The sequence below is a fragment of the Cervus elaphus genome, chromosome 5, assembly GCF_910594005.1.
Source record: "Cervus elaphus chromosome 5, mCerEla1.1, whole genome shotgun sequence".
NCBI lineage: Eukaryota > Metazoa > Chordata > Mammalia > Artiodactyla > Cervidae > Cervus > Cervus elaphus.
Window position 1 is genome coordinate 100218479 of NC_057819.1, and position 14473 is coordinate 100232951.

At 53.0% G+C, this 14473-nt stretch overlaps 1 protein-coding gene across 1 annotated transcript; it reads left to right on the forward strand.

Moving 5' to 3' along the window:
* Positions 1-995: 995 nt before the first annotated feature.
* Positions 996-10965, forward strand: ALOX15B (arachidonate 15-lipoxygenase type B). The gene is made up of 14 exons (XM_043900928.1): positions 996-1272; positions 1359-1584; positions 1874-1955; positions 4558-4680; positions 4963-5066; positions 6312-6484; positions 6718-6864; positions 6960-7163; positions 8184-8270; positions 8423-8592; positions 8769-8890; positions 8988-9088; positions 9167-9337; positions 9771-10965. Exons 1-14 carry the CDS (start codon positions 1126-1128, stop codon positions 9948-9950), a joined length of 2037 nt encoding a protein of 678 aa, XP_043756863.1. The 5' UTR covers positions 996-1125; the 3' UTR covers positions 9951-10965.
* Positions 10966-14473: the final 3508 nt, after the last annotated feature.

The following is a 14473-nucleotide window of genomic DNA, read 5'->3' on the forward strand; positions in this document are numbered from 1 at the left end:
CTCTGCCTTTTCTAAAACCAGCTTGAACATCTGGAAGTTCACGGTTCACGTATTGTTGAAGCCTGGCTTGGAGAATTTTGAGCACTACTTTACCAGCATGTGAGATGAGTATAGTTGTGCAGTAGTTTGAGCATTCTTTGGCATTGCCTTTCTTCAATACTCAGAGTCATTTGTAAGAAGAGTTGGTCATCTTGAAAGCGGCTCTCCTTTCATGCCATATCCTCTGATATTGCCCTATTTCTCTTCCTCCCCCTTAAAAGAAAAAATTTATTTAAAAAAATTCCTCCTCCTTGTTTCTACTGTCTTAACTTTTTGTAATTTTGCAAGTTTAGGAAACCAAGTAAGATGCATATAGGAAAATAAAATGAATGCAAACATTTTACAGGAGACCACATCATTTGGTTCTAGTTCAACCTTCTTCTGATTCCCCACCAAATTTCCCAGAGCTAAGAGAATATAAGTGTTGCCTGCTTCAAGGTTCCTCCTGCTTCAGCAGAAATATACAGAAAACAACAAAAGGTAACAGAATGGGGAACAATGGATAGAACTAGTGGGGATTTAGGCATGGGGAAATGCAACAGGTTGATCTTCTAAGTTATTCTGGATAAAACAAACATTGGCTTTTGCCCCCTCCCCCAAGCTCCATTAAAATAGCAGAAAAATGGATTCCCCCACCCCCCACCCCTGGCCTCTTGCCCCACATACAGGATCTTAGTTTCCTGATCAGGGATCGAACCCGTGTCCCCTGCATTGGAAGTGCCAGTCTTAGCCACTGGATCACCAGGGAATTTCTCTGCATAGCTTTTCAAGGCTAAGAAGGCAAAGAAACAAAGAGGTGGACAAACAAACCCGAGCTCCACTGGATCCCAATTCCCTCTGGCCCTGCCCTGCAAACCTCAGTCCCTACACGTCTCAGGGCAGACCAGCCCATACTGCTTGCCTATCGCCCTGCCTCTCAGCTCCGCCCTCTCTGCCCTGAGCCCGGGGGTTGCTTTTTGAGGCGGCGATAGGCCCCACCGGAACTCAGAGTTGCCTGGCCAGGGTGTGGAGGTGCGTATCCCTGGGGGTGAGCGACTGGGCTCTGCAGTCCGACCAGCAGGAGAGAGTCAGACTCCGGCTGTCACCATGGCCAAGTTCAGGGTGAGGGTATCCACCGGAGAGGCCTTGGGGGCCGGCACGTGGGACAAAATGTCTGTCAGCATCGTGGGGACCCGAGGAGAGACCCCCCCACTGCCCCTGGACCATCTCGGCAAAGAGTTTAACGCGGGCGCCGTGAGTGCTCGGGAGGTAGGGGTGCGGGCGGAGGATGGAGCAGGAGGGACGACCCTCTAGGATACTAAAACGTCTCTTCCCCACAGGAGGAGGACTTCGAGGTGACGCCCCCCCAGGACGTGGGCCAGGTGCTGCTGGTGCGCGTCCACAAGGCGCCCCTCGCGCGATCCCGGCCCCTCGCGCCCTCGGCCGGGGACGCCTGGTTCTGCCGCTGGCTCCAGCTCACGCCGCCGCACGGGGCCGCGCCGCTATGCTTCCCCTGCTACCAGTGGCTGGAGGGCGAGGGGAGCCTGCTGCTGCGGGAGGGGACAGGTGAGGGGCACACAGGAAAGGGGGGGGGGCTGGTTTGTTGGGGGAAAGGGCAAGGGAGGACCGGAGAGATGAACCGGAGTCGCCAAGGCGGAGGGAAAGGGGCACGGGGTTGAGCAGGGGCGGGGAGAGGAGGTTGAGGGGAGGGGGAGGTGCAGTCTAGAGTGGGAGAAGCCATCCTTCTGCGGGCGAGGGACCTGGCAAGGGGTAGATCAAGTGGAAGGGGGAGTGGCTGAGGCCAGGGGTCAGGGGGGTTTCTCTGCCCTCCTCACCTGCTCCTCTCCTCCCACAGCGAAGATCTCCTGGGAAGATCACCACCCCACGCTCCAGCAACAGCGCAGGGAGGAGCTGCAGGCCAGGCGGGAGGCCTACGGGTGAGGAGGGGGCTTCTGTGTGGAGAGGGGTTGGAGATAGGTTGCCTGTGCGGACCAGGGTCAGCCCTTTCCCGCTGCTGATGGTGTGGTGGGAAGTCTCCATCTGGTCCTCTGTCCTTTCCAATCACAGCATCACCAGGAACTCCTTAGAAATGATACTCAGAACCTCCTCAGACCTCCCGAATCAGATATGGGGGGAAGGGCGGCAATACTGGTGTTTTTTCATGAAAGTATGGTTGATGTATAATATTATATTAGTTTGGGGTATATAGCATAGTGATTCAGGTTGTTTCTAGATTATATTCCACTATAGGTTATTAAAGGACTTCCCAGATGGCTCAGATGGTAAAGAATCTGCCCGCAGTGCGGGAGATCTAGGGTCAATCCCGGGTTGGGAAGATCCCCTGAAGAAGGGAAAGGTATTCTTGCCTGGAGAATCCCATGGACAGAGGAGCCTGGTGGGCTACAGTCTACAGGGTCACAAAGAGTTGGACACGACTGAACAACTAAACACACACAGGCACACAGGTTATTACAAGGTTCCGGGCATAATTCTTTGTGTGATATAGTAAATCTTTGTTGCCAACAATATTGTATTAAGGAGATTTCCAGGTGATTCATGCCCACTAAACCTTGAAAACCTCCTGCTCTCAATTGCCTTAATCTTGCTGACACCTTTCTTCCCCTGGGGCTTTTTCAAACATTAACATGTTCTGTGTCCTGGAAGTAGGGGCAGAACCAGAAATATGCCACCCCAACCCCCAGGAAACTCATCCTTCAGGGTGGGCAAGGGGTGGGAGGGGGCTCTTTCTCTGCTCTGGGCCCAACATTGTTGGAGGTCAGCTGGGATAGCTGAGTCCTAGAGGCCCCCTGGCAGAAAGTGGAGGGCTGCAGAAGGGACTGGGGCCTCTGGGGTCTCCTGAGGCAGAAAGCCAGGGACCCCACTCAGGAGCAGGTTTTCAAAAGGTCATGATCTGGCCAACTGGGCTGTGTCTGAAGCCCGGGCTGCAGGCTTTTGCTTCACGTCTCTGGGGGCACAGCAGCTGCAGCCTCATTTGGCTCCTGGTACTTCCACATGTGTTGTGAATTATATCCCTGAGAAAACCATGAGGCCCAATCTGCCAGCAACGGCCCCAGCTGAGGGAACAGATGGAGAGGGCTGTGTCCGTGGAGTGAAGAAGCGCTTTCTTCCTTTCTTGGCAAAACAAAGACACAGGAGTCAGGAGATGCAGGGCCAACCTCAGTGCCGGGCAGAAGATGTGAAAGGTTAGGCAAATTCTTTAAGCTTTTTAATCCTTATTTTCTCCTGCAAAAGAAGCTAAGAATACCAGTCTGATCTGTGATTTTAGGAAGAACAAATGAGAAAATGGTTATGAATGCAGCTTGTCAGCTGCTAAGCCCTGCACAAATGTATAGACTGTTGTTCATAATGTCCCTAGGTTACCTCTGCTCCCGGTGGCTACACCTTCAATACTCAGAGCAAGGTCTCAGATCCACAGAGTCAGCATCACCTGGGAGCTAGTTAGAAATGCAGGGTCTTGGGCCCACCCATCCCAGACCTCCTAAATGAGAATCTGCATTTTAATTCCCTGGGCGAATTAAATTTTTGTACATTGAAGTTTGAAAAGCAGGGTTTGGCCACCACTTGGTGGCAGTGTACTTTAATTGCAAATTGTTCTTTGAAGGTGCCTGTTTGAACCCAAGGCAATGATTGAATGAACTAAAGAATGAACAAGGGAAGGAATGAAAGGACGACTGGCTGGGGTCAACTCAGCTTTGCAGGGTCATGATTTTACCATTTCACCCAAAGATCTCAGGCTGTGTTGCTGCTGGATAAAGGGATTTAGAGATGCTTTAGGGCAGACCAGAGGAAATTTCTAGGCTCCCTTAAGCTACAGAGGCTGAAGTGTCTCTCCATGGGATGCCTGCCAAACGCAACTGATGCCTTCACACACTCCCACCTTCAGGACAGCGTCCCCTCTGCAATGCATCTCTGTTGGTCAGGAGTTTTGCAAAAACAAAAACAGACTCCAACTAGCAGACAGAAAAAAAAAAAAAAAAAAGGAATGTGTCAACAGGTCACAGAGATATTCACAGAAGTGAGGGCTGGAAGCGTAGCCAAATCTCAGGGGCCAGAAACAAGGTGACTCTCCTCCCTGTCTCTGGAGCCCCCAAATGCTTCTCTCTCCTTCACTTTTCTCTCTGCAGAACAGCTTTCTTTATTCCCAGGCCACATAATGGGAAATGGCTGTAACTAGCAGTCCTGAAGTTTACATGTTATAACCCAGATAGCCAGAGAGAGGGAGATGTCCCCAGATCCAGCCCCAATGGCCAGTTCCCCAGGAAGGATTCTGATTGGCCCCTCTCTGGCCAGGTGCCCAACCCTGGACCAATGAATGGATCAGGGGAGGAGTCTTCCGGGGAACATGGCAGCTCCCCCTGCAGCCTTGAGGGTGGAGGGAAAAGGCAGAGCCCAGAAAGACTCCTGCTTGTGGAAAGGGGCTGGCCCTGACCAGGGCCTTGAAGAGTCTGCCACCCCCTATCTCTCGTCAGTGGGTTCCCTGAGGCTTCTTGCTGACTGCCTTCTGGCTCTTCCCTCCAGCTGGAAGACTTACATCCCAGGCTGGCCTCGGTGCCTCAACGAGGAGACTGTAAAAAACCTGAACCTCAACATCAAATACTCTGTGGCCAAGAACACCACCTTCTACCTGCGGGGCGGCTCTGCGTGAGGACAAACCCCCTCTCCTGTCCATGGGTCTCAGATGCCCTAGGACCCCTGCCTTCTGCCCTCCCCACCATCAGGAATATGGGTCACATGACCCCCCTCCCCCAGGGCAAGGCCTCTACTCACCACCTATTCCCACAGGGTGATGGCAGCCTTGGGGCCGTGACTGCCTTGGGCCCCAGAAGCTAGTTTGGAATCCCAGGAAGGATAAGCCTAGACAACAGGGGAGGGTCTCCCAGGGCCTCTTGCCTCCCCCACCCCACCCCTCACATCTTCTGGCAGATTGGCTGAGCTGAAACTCAAAGGGCTGCTGGACCGCAAGGGACTCTGGAAGAGTCTGCAGGAAATGAGACGGGTGTTCAACTTCCGGAAGACTCCAGCTGTGGGTGAGGGCTGCAGACCTCTTCCCTGGGGCATCAGCTCTCCCTATCAGGAGTCTCAGAAAACCAAGCCCCAGTCCACTGTGTGATCCTCACTGAGCCTTACTTTCTCCCCAGACGCAAAAGAAGATGTGTACTGGGGGCATCTCTGACCTTCTAATGCCTTTTAATCCATCAGACACTTGTTGGCTACTACACACCAGACAGTGTCTTAGGGGCTGTGGACACAGTTCTTGTCCCCCCAGAGCTTCCAGTTGAGCAGGCAAAAAGCAAAGTAGGCTCAAAAGTAAATCAAGAGGTTCACTTGTGAAGCCTGCACATCGCGGCTCCAGTGAGAGTGTGTAAGGGGCAGCTGGCTTGGTCCAGCTAGGGAGTGACCCACAGAGGTGACTTTAGGCTGAGTCAAAACTTGAGACCTCAAAGTTGCATAGGTGTCAACAGTGCTGGGCATGGTGTAAGGGAAGCAGAGGGTGCTTCAGGTTCAGGGGGTGACGCAGGTGAAGGCCCTGAAAATGGAAGGAGCAGAGACCTCCTAGGGGCAGAAGATGCTGCTGTGGCCAAAGAGTATTGATCCAGGGCAGGAAGACAGGAGGCGAAGCAGGGGAGGTGTCTAGGCCCCCAGCTGTGCAGAACTGCGGAGGCCATGGTAGGAGCTCAGACCTTTCCTATATGCAGTGGGAAGTTTCAACCAGCTGCCTGTTGGGGAATGCTGTGGCCAGTTGTGCCATAGGGGATGGGCTGTCTAGACAGCAGTGGGAGCAGGACAGGACATGAGGCTTTGGTCGTGGTCAGCAGAAGATGGAAACCTCAGCAAGGCAGTGACGACACAGAGTGGCTGGGAGGACCAGGAGCTACTGAGGGTGGAGAATGGACGGGACTTGATGGGAGGAGGATGGGGGGAGCTGCTCTGCCCCAGGTGATCTGGTGGATGGAGGTGCCATTCCTGGGAAGCCAGGCAATGGGGCGGGGCCCGGGCTGGAGCCGGAACCCATGTTCAGCCTCGGATGTGCTGTGTTTGAGTCACAGAGGTGGGGATGGCAGGGAGATGGTAGGCCAGGTGGGCTGGGAGCTAAGATATGCTGCTTGGGTGAACTGAAGCCAAGGGGTCAGAGGAGGTCACCCTGAGAAAGGTACAGAGCGAGAAGAGAGGGGCCCACAGGACGGACCCAAGAGAAGCTCCACCATGGTGCCCAGGGGCAGTCCCCCGGGGGCTGGGGTGACCAGTCCCATCTCCCCTGCCCCTCCCCACAGAATACGTGTTTGAGCACTGGCAGGAGGACGCCTTCTTCGCCTACCAGTTCCTGAATGGCCTCAACCCCGTCCTGATCCGACGCTGTCACTACCTCCCCAAGAACTTCCCTGTCACCGATGCCATGGTGGCCCCAGTGTTGGGCCCTGGAACAAGCCTACAGGCCGAGCTGGAGGTGAGGGGCAGGGGGTCCTGGCCCTGCACACCCCCATCTCAGTCCTTCAGGCCCATCCCCTACTGAAAAGGAACCATATTCACATTGGTTAAGGACCTACGGTGCACGATGTGCCAAGAACACCCTCTCCTGTGTACACTCTACTCCTAGCCCCGTATCCTCTTCCGCATTCCCATACTCCCCACCTGCAAAAAGCCAGATGGCAGCCCAGGCTCCCCTGCTCTCTCCTGCAGAAGGGGTCTCTGTTCCTGGTGGATTACGGCCTCCTTGCTGGTGTCCGCACCAATGTCATCAATGGGAGGCCTCAGTTCTCCACGGCCCCAATGACCCTGCTATACCAGCGCCCCGGCCGTGGGCCCCTGCTGCCGCTCGCCATCCAGGTCAGCAGCCAGCAGGTGGCAGGGCAGGGGTGGGGAGTGGTCTGAGAGGTGGGCAGACACTCAAGGCTGCCTCTCCCCACCGGCCCATCCTACAGCTCAGCCAGACCCCCGGGCCCAACAGCCCCGTCTTTCTGCCCAGTGATGACAAGTGGGACTGGTTGCTGGCCAAGACGTGGGTGCGCAATGCCGAGTTCTCCATCCACGAGGCCCTCACACACCTGTTACAGGCACACCTGGTGCCCGAGGTCTTTGCCCTAGCTACGCTGCGCCAGCTGCCCCACTGCCACCCCCTCTTCAAGGTCAGTGGCTCAGCAAGATGGCCCAGACTGTGCCCTAAGCCTGCACGTCCCCACACCTGGGCCTGCCCCTCGGGGTGCCTCATCCGTGCAGCCTGTCCCCACATGGCCCTGTCCTTCCAGGCCAGGATGCTAAGCCCCCATCCTGCCTCAGTAGCAACTCCCTGCACAACTGCCCCAAGGGGCTGCTTTCTGGCAAGTCCTAAGCTGGGGTGAGATGATGGGGCTGGGGATAGAGGAAGGACCACATGTGACAGCAGATTGTACCCCAGAGAGATTCCCTTCTAGGAGAGCTCAATCCAACAGCTGTCACAGGAGCCCAGCTCCTAGGGAAGGAGAGACCTGAGGTAGACAGATGCCAAAGTGAGAACATGGCCAGCAGGTTTTCTGCAGATTGATGCAGAGATGGGAAGCCATGAGAGAGAGGCCCATGTCTCTAAGGCGGGCTTTGCTAAGTCATCAGATGGCCCAGATTCATCCCCTCCAGGGGCCTGGAGCATCTCCTCTGTCAGTGTGATGGGTCCACAGCTGCTGGGACTTTCTGATTCTTCCTTAGACAGCCTCCTAGATCCTGGATGCAGGCTCTACCCTGTCCTTTTCAATCCAGGCTGATTCTTTCTGACAATCAGCAGCTCCCAGGGCCTGGTACTCAGTGGTGGGCTCTAGGGAATGTTCCACATTGCCAGGCCCAATTCATGGTGCTTTGCCTACCCAGGGGTCAGAAAATCACAGGATGCTGGAGCCGGAGGGATTCACGGAGCTCATCCAGATGAGCCCTCTCATTTGCCCAGTGATCTGATACCCAAAGAGAGGAACACATATGGTCAAGGTCACAGAAAAGGATGCTGGTGGAACTCAGCCCCCATCACTGGTCCTGGAGCCCTGATCTCTGTCCCAGGCAGCCTCTCTTGTTGCTGTCATCTCTTTCCATGAGTGATTTACAGGGCTGGGTCCCTCTGTGAACCAAGGCGTGGGATCAGAGCTGCTCAGGCTTTACCCAGCTCTCTTCTCTGACCCTTACAGCTGCTGATCCCTCACACTCGATATACCTTGCATATCAACACGCTGGGCCGAGAACTGCTCATCGCCCCTGGGCAGGTGGTGGACAGGGTAAGGACTGCTTTAGGGAGAATGGGGGTGGGCTAGTCCTTCAGTATGAAGACTCTTGAGATCCTGGGGTGGGAGTGGCCCTGTCTCCCCAAACAGTATTACCTCCTGCTTCTGGGGCAAGGGCTGTGGTAACCAGGAGTCCAATCTCCAAGTCCACAGGCCTTGGCATTGGAGGGTTCTCTGAGCTGATACAGAAGAACATGGAACAGCTGAACTATTCTGCCCTGTGTCTGCCTGATGATATCCGGGCCCGAGGAGTTGAAGACATCCCAGACTACTACTACCGGGATGATGGGATGCAGATCTGGGGTGCAGTGGAGCTGTAAGGGATTCAGCCCCAGAGAGCTTCAGCCTTGGGGGCAGGGAGGAAGAAGGAAGGCCCATGGAGGCGCCCAGCAGGAGGAGGGATGGACATTAACAGCACCAGGACTGGGCAGGGGCGCTTCTCAGAGAGGGTTGGGGTTGACAGCTGGGACAGCAACCCCATGTACCTTGCAGCTTTGTCTCCGAAATGATCGACATCTACTACCCGAGTGATGAGTCTGTCCGCAATGACAGTGAACTCCAGGCCTGGGTATGGGAGATCTTCTCCGAGGGCTTCCTAGGCCGGGAGAGCTCAGGTAGGGGGACCTCAGTTCTTAGGTCCTACCCTCAGACCTCTGCAGCATTGTCCTCAGGACCCTTACAGCCCCATTCCCAGCCCAGCTCTCCCTGCAGGTCTACCCTCCACCCTGGGGACACGGGAAGCCCTGATACAGTACGTCACCATGGTGATATTCAACTGTTCCGCCAAGCATTCGGCTGTCAGTGCGGGGCAGGTGAGAAGGGTCAATGTCGGGGGCAGGATTGGGGAGGAGGATGGGCTCCTCACCTCACTCTGCCCTCTTGCCTGTCAGTATGACTTTGGTGCCTGGATGCCCAACCTGCCACCCACCATGCAGCTGCCACCGCCCACCTCCAAAGGCCAGGCCAGGCTGGAGGGGTTCTTAGCCACTCTCCCACCAGTCAATGCCACGTGTGATGTGGTCACTGCCCTCTGGCTGCTGAGCAAGGAGCCTGGAGACCGAGTGAGTGTGGAGCTGGGAACCCAGCTGGGCCAGCCCTGGGGTAAGGGAGGCAATGCTGTTTACCCTTCCTGACCCAGATCCCACTCTACTGTCACACACCCCACGGAGCCTTCCCAGGGGGACACATGGTCACTGGACATCTCACAAGGAGGGCCAAATGAGATGATGCAGAGTCACCCTTCGCTGCAAGGGAAACGCGTGATACGTTCCAGGGTGGCTGGGCCCTTTGACTTGAGCCTTCATCCTCAGAGCTGCCCACGGTTATCGTCACCGTTTAGGGGAAGGTGGCTCAATCAGAGGCTGCTTCAGGTCCCCCGGGGTGGAGGGCTAAGGCGGGTCGCAGCTGCATAGCAGCCCCTTCACACCCCACCCCCCCCGCCCTCCCCCCCCCCCCCCCCCCCGCCCTCCCCCCCGCCTTGTGTTTGGTTCCCAGCGGCCCCTGGGCACCTACCCGGATGAGCACTTCATTGAGGAGGCCCCGCGCCGGAGCATCACTGCCTTCCAGAGCCGCCTCGCTGAGATCTCGCGAGACATCCAAGAGCGAAACCGCGGCCTGGCGCTACCCTACCCCTACCTGGACCCTCCCCTCATCGAGAATAGTGTCTCCATCTAACTGCCCTGGGGAACAGGGCCCCATGGGGAATTGCTCTAGGCTACCTGCCGCCCAGAGAAAAGGACTCCCCAGAAAATCAGGCCCCCCATGCCTCTCCTGGGACACCCCAGCCTGGTATAACTCACCCCCCAACACACACATGGCGAAACAGAAACAAAGCAAAAACATAAAACCCCAGAGAACATAACCTCATTGGACTGCACCACTATGCCTTTTGAAAATTCTAAGCCTCAAAGTTCCTGCACACCTGCAGCCCCCTGGAGGGGTGCCATGGGGGGACCACAGTCCTGCCCCTGGTCCCACTGACCACAGCTGACTGGACCCAATGGTCACCTGACTCAAGGCCAGCCCTCCTCTAGACTATCCGCCTGAAAACTGCCAGAGAAGATGATAGTGACCTGTGGTCACAGCTTTAAAATGAACAACCCACTGAGAAAGAGCCACAGGAAACAAGGCAGGAGGACATATTGCCCAGGACAAGCAGGCAGTGCCCACATCCGCTTTCTAAAAAAACATGACCCAAAGTTGGACAAAAGCCTTGCATATTATAAAACAATTTCCACTTCTGGAGACTTAGGCGATATTATATAATTCATCATACGTTGCCTACAGAATTCTAACATTTCATATACATTCTGTTTTTCTTTTTTCTTGTTCTGACTCAATGAACATCCGTTAAGGCCAAAAATGTGTCCCCTTGAATTCACCTGATGATTTCCCTCCCTGTCTCATAGTGTAGGCAGTAGAGCTCTGGTTTTTTCAGTTTCACTGATTTTTATAAAACGCTGTAGACAGATACAATACATATTTGAATAATTGCACAAACATGGACACTGAAATAAATAGAACAATGCTTCAGAAAGGGGAAGGCTGCCCAGCTCACAGCACTGGAACTGTTCATTCTTTATTGAGATTCAGTGCAGCCCCAAATGATTCAGAGATACAGCTGTCAAGCTTCTTTTGTTTAAAACAATTCCTGCAAACTCAAGCAATAAAGGAATTTATGAAAAAGAAACTGAGTGTTTTGAGGGACTGAAGAATGGGTTAAACACAGTAGGAGTTAAACTCAGTCAGGAAGGACCGAAACTGGAAACTCTGGGCACAAGAACCAGCAGACATTGTCCTCAGGCCCTGCCACATTGTCCTCAGGCAATGTCGTCAGGATGACGAAGCTCCTCCTACTTTTTGTCCTTGGCTCAATATTCAAATTCCATGAGGGAGAATCTGTGCTCAACAAATATCTCAGCTACTTCCCAGCGTTTCCCAGCCTACCTTTCAGTTAGGTTGTAGTCACATGACTGATTCTGGCCAATGGACTGTGAGAGGAGTGATGTAGGAGGGACGTCCAAGATGAAGCTGGCATGCCTCCTCCATCCTTCACTTGCCCTTGAGGCTACCATGGAGGCATGTTTCAGAACTCCTGAGCCCTGTCCTTCCCTCTGTCACTAGACTGTAAGCTCTCAAGGACAGGGTTCATAACTGCTCCCCACATTGTAGGTGCTCAGGAGGTGTTGAATGGAGGAATACACACATGATTCCTAAAACCCTCCAGTGTCCTTTTTCATTTACCTGTGTGTCTTCTCAACTAGACCATGAATTTCTGGAAGGTGGGAGTCATGGAAAGGGAAAAGAGGAAGAATTGTAGGGTGGAAGGTCCCAAAAGCTGAGGGGGAGTCCAGCTTACCTCCTGCCACTCCTTGTCTAGTATTCCAAAATAGGGTGGAGTGAGTCACCAGAGATTGTCATTGTTCAGTCACTCACTCATATCCGACTCTGTGACCCCACAGACTGCAGCACACCAGGATTCCCTGTCCTTCACTATCGCCTGGAGTTTGCTAAAATTCAAGTCCATTGAGTCAGTGATGCCATCCAACCACCTCATCCTCTGTCTCCCTCTTCTCCTCCTGCCCTCAATCTTTCCCAGCATCAGGGTTTTTCCCAGTGAGTCAGTTGTTCTTATCAGGTGTCCAAAGTACTGGAGTTTCAGCTTCAGCATCAGTCCCTCCAATGAATATTCAGGGTTGATTTCCTTTAGGATTGACTGGTTTGATCTCCTTGCTGTCCACGGGACTCTCAAGAGTCTTTTTTTCAGCATAACAACTCAAAAGCATCAATTCTTTGGCACTCAGCCTTCTTTATAGTCCAGCTCTCACATCCGTACATGACTACTGGAAAAACCATAGCTTTGACTATACGGATCTTTGAATACACTGTCTAGATTTGTCATAGCTTTTCTTCCAAGGAGCAAGCATCTTTTAATTTTGTGGCTGCAATCACTGTCCACAGTGATTTTGGAGCCCAAGAAAATAAAATCTGTCACTGTTTTCACCCCCCCCGCCACCTATTTGTCATGAAGTGATAATAATTTTTTGAATGTTGAGTTTTAAGGATAGAGAAGGATAAAGCCCTGGGTAGGTAGAGGTAGAAACAGATGCAACACTATAAAACATTAGCACAGAAGGAGGATAATGAGACAGTACAGACACAAGGGTTGTGGGACATAAAAAGTAAAGGCAAGGAACCAAATGTGTGGGTGGGTGTGAGAGGTCAAGGGTCACGGGTGTGAAGCCACAGGGCCCTGGTGAAACAGTTGACAGTGTAGCTTTGGAGGAGAACTCTTGGAAGTCTCAAACTTCAAAATCTAATGTTTATAAGATGTTCTATGCAATATTGCTTATAATAGGAAAAAACTTTTAGAAATTTAGGAAATAATCCGACTAAGAAAAATAATGTAGTTGGTAACAAATTCAATCCTCAAATGCTGACACAGAAAAAACATCCATGATATATTGCTATGTAGGTGGAAAATTACTTGCACAATGATTATCGTAGTATGATCTCTCTGATGTTAAAAACAAACAAAAACCAACAACAAAAAAAACCAACCTAAGGTTGTGGGATTGCACAGCAGAGCCATGATGAGGCATAAGGGAATGGGGACTTTACGTTGAGAGTGAAGGCGGGGAACGGGCTGGGGGAAATCCCAGAAAAAGAGATCTATTTGATTGCCTGATATACCCATAGGAACAGCCTTATTAAGAAAAAAAAAAAAAATATATATATATATATATATATCTCCATGGGACTTCCCTGGTGGCACAGTGGATAAGAATCCATCTGCCAGTGCAGGAGACACAAGTTCAATCCCTGGTCCAGGAAAATCCCACATGCTGCAGAGCAACTAAGCCCAGGTACCACAACTGCTGAGCCTGCGCTCTAGAGCCCACAAGCCACAACTACTGAGTCCACATGCCATAACTACTGAAGCCCAAGCTCCCGAAAGCCTGTGCTCTGCAACAAGAGAAGCCACCACAATGAGAAGCCCAAGCACAGCCGCGAAGAGTAGCCCCTGCTCTCAGCAACTAGAGAAAGCCTGCGCGCTGAAGACTCAGTGCAGCCAAAAATAAATAAATCTCTAAAAAGAAAAAAATATCCAAAACTGATCAACAGGACAACTGCCGGTCCTTTCAAGGATAGTTTTCTAGAAGAATGTATCATTGCTTGATTTTGCTAGTCTATGTAAAGTTCACATAACTTGTGTCTGGTAGAGAGGCAAATGATTTCTGTCCAGTAAAATAAAAGAATCCCAAAGGAGGTAGTTTATCACTGTGTAGGAGAGTAGCTAGTTTGGTATCTCACTCGGCAATTTTATATTTAACATCCTTTATAAAATTGCCTGCAAATAGCAGCTCCTCAACTGCTCGTGGAACCAGCATTACCACTTTGATGAGTTGAATGACTGTGCCATTCAGCTTTGCTTTGTGTTCACTCTGATTTGTATGAATCGTGCTTTTAATTTTTTTGAAACGTACTTTGACAGGCTGGAGGGAGGGGCTGGACGTCCCATCCTTGCAGTGCCTAGAGCCTGCGTCCTTTCTTTCAGTGCCGGGTCCTCTTCCAGCCTCTGCCCCACCTTTGTGCGCCCCTGCTGTCTCCCCTATCCATATTCGACTTCCTGGAGGCCTGGGATCACTACCCAGCGAGGATGCAACAGATCACGCCCCTACTGAGAAAGCTCTGAGGATAGGCACCTGACCACAGGCGCAGAACTGGAGAGAGGGCCTGGCTGGCGGCGGAAGGACACGGGGTGGTTTTGTGCTATAAGGCCAGTGGTTATGTCCCTTCCCCGCACGGGCTAGGCATTCTGGCTTAACAAATTAGCTGGACTGTCCAGTGGCAAAGGTGTGGACACGGAGGAGGCGGAGTTACCTGGAGTAACCTTAAGCAGACCCCCTTGCAGGGAGGCAGAGCCCCTTAGACAGCAAGAGGAGCTAAGGTTAGACTACGGGCTGCCGGACCGGGCCTGGGCGGCGGAGAGGTGCTGGGTGGGCTTCGGGGTCGCAGCTCCAGGGGAGAATCCTGGCAGGGCACAAGCCACGGGGCCCCAGCCTGGCACATGGGGCCTCGCGGAACCGCCCGCCCCACCTCCCACGACTCTCCACCCCTCCTCCATCCTCTCCCTCCTACAGCCAGCCAATCCTGCCTGGTTCCCTGCGGCACTTCGGACCCCTAGACGGCAAGTC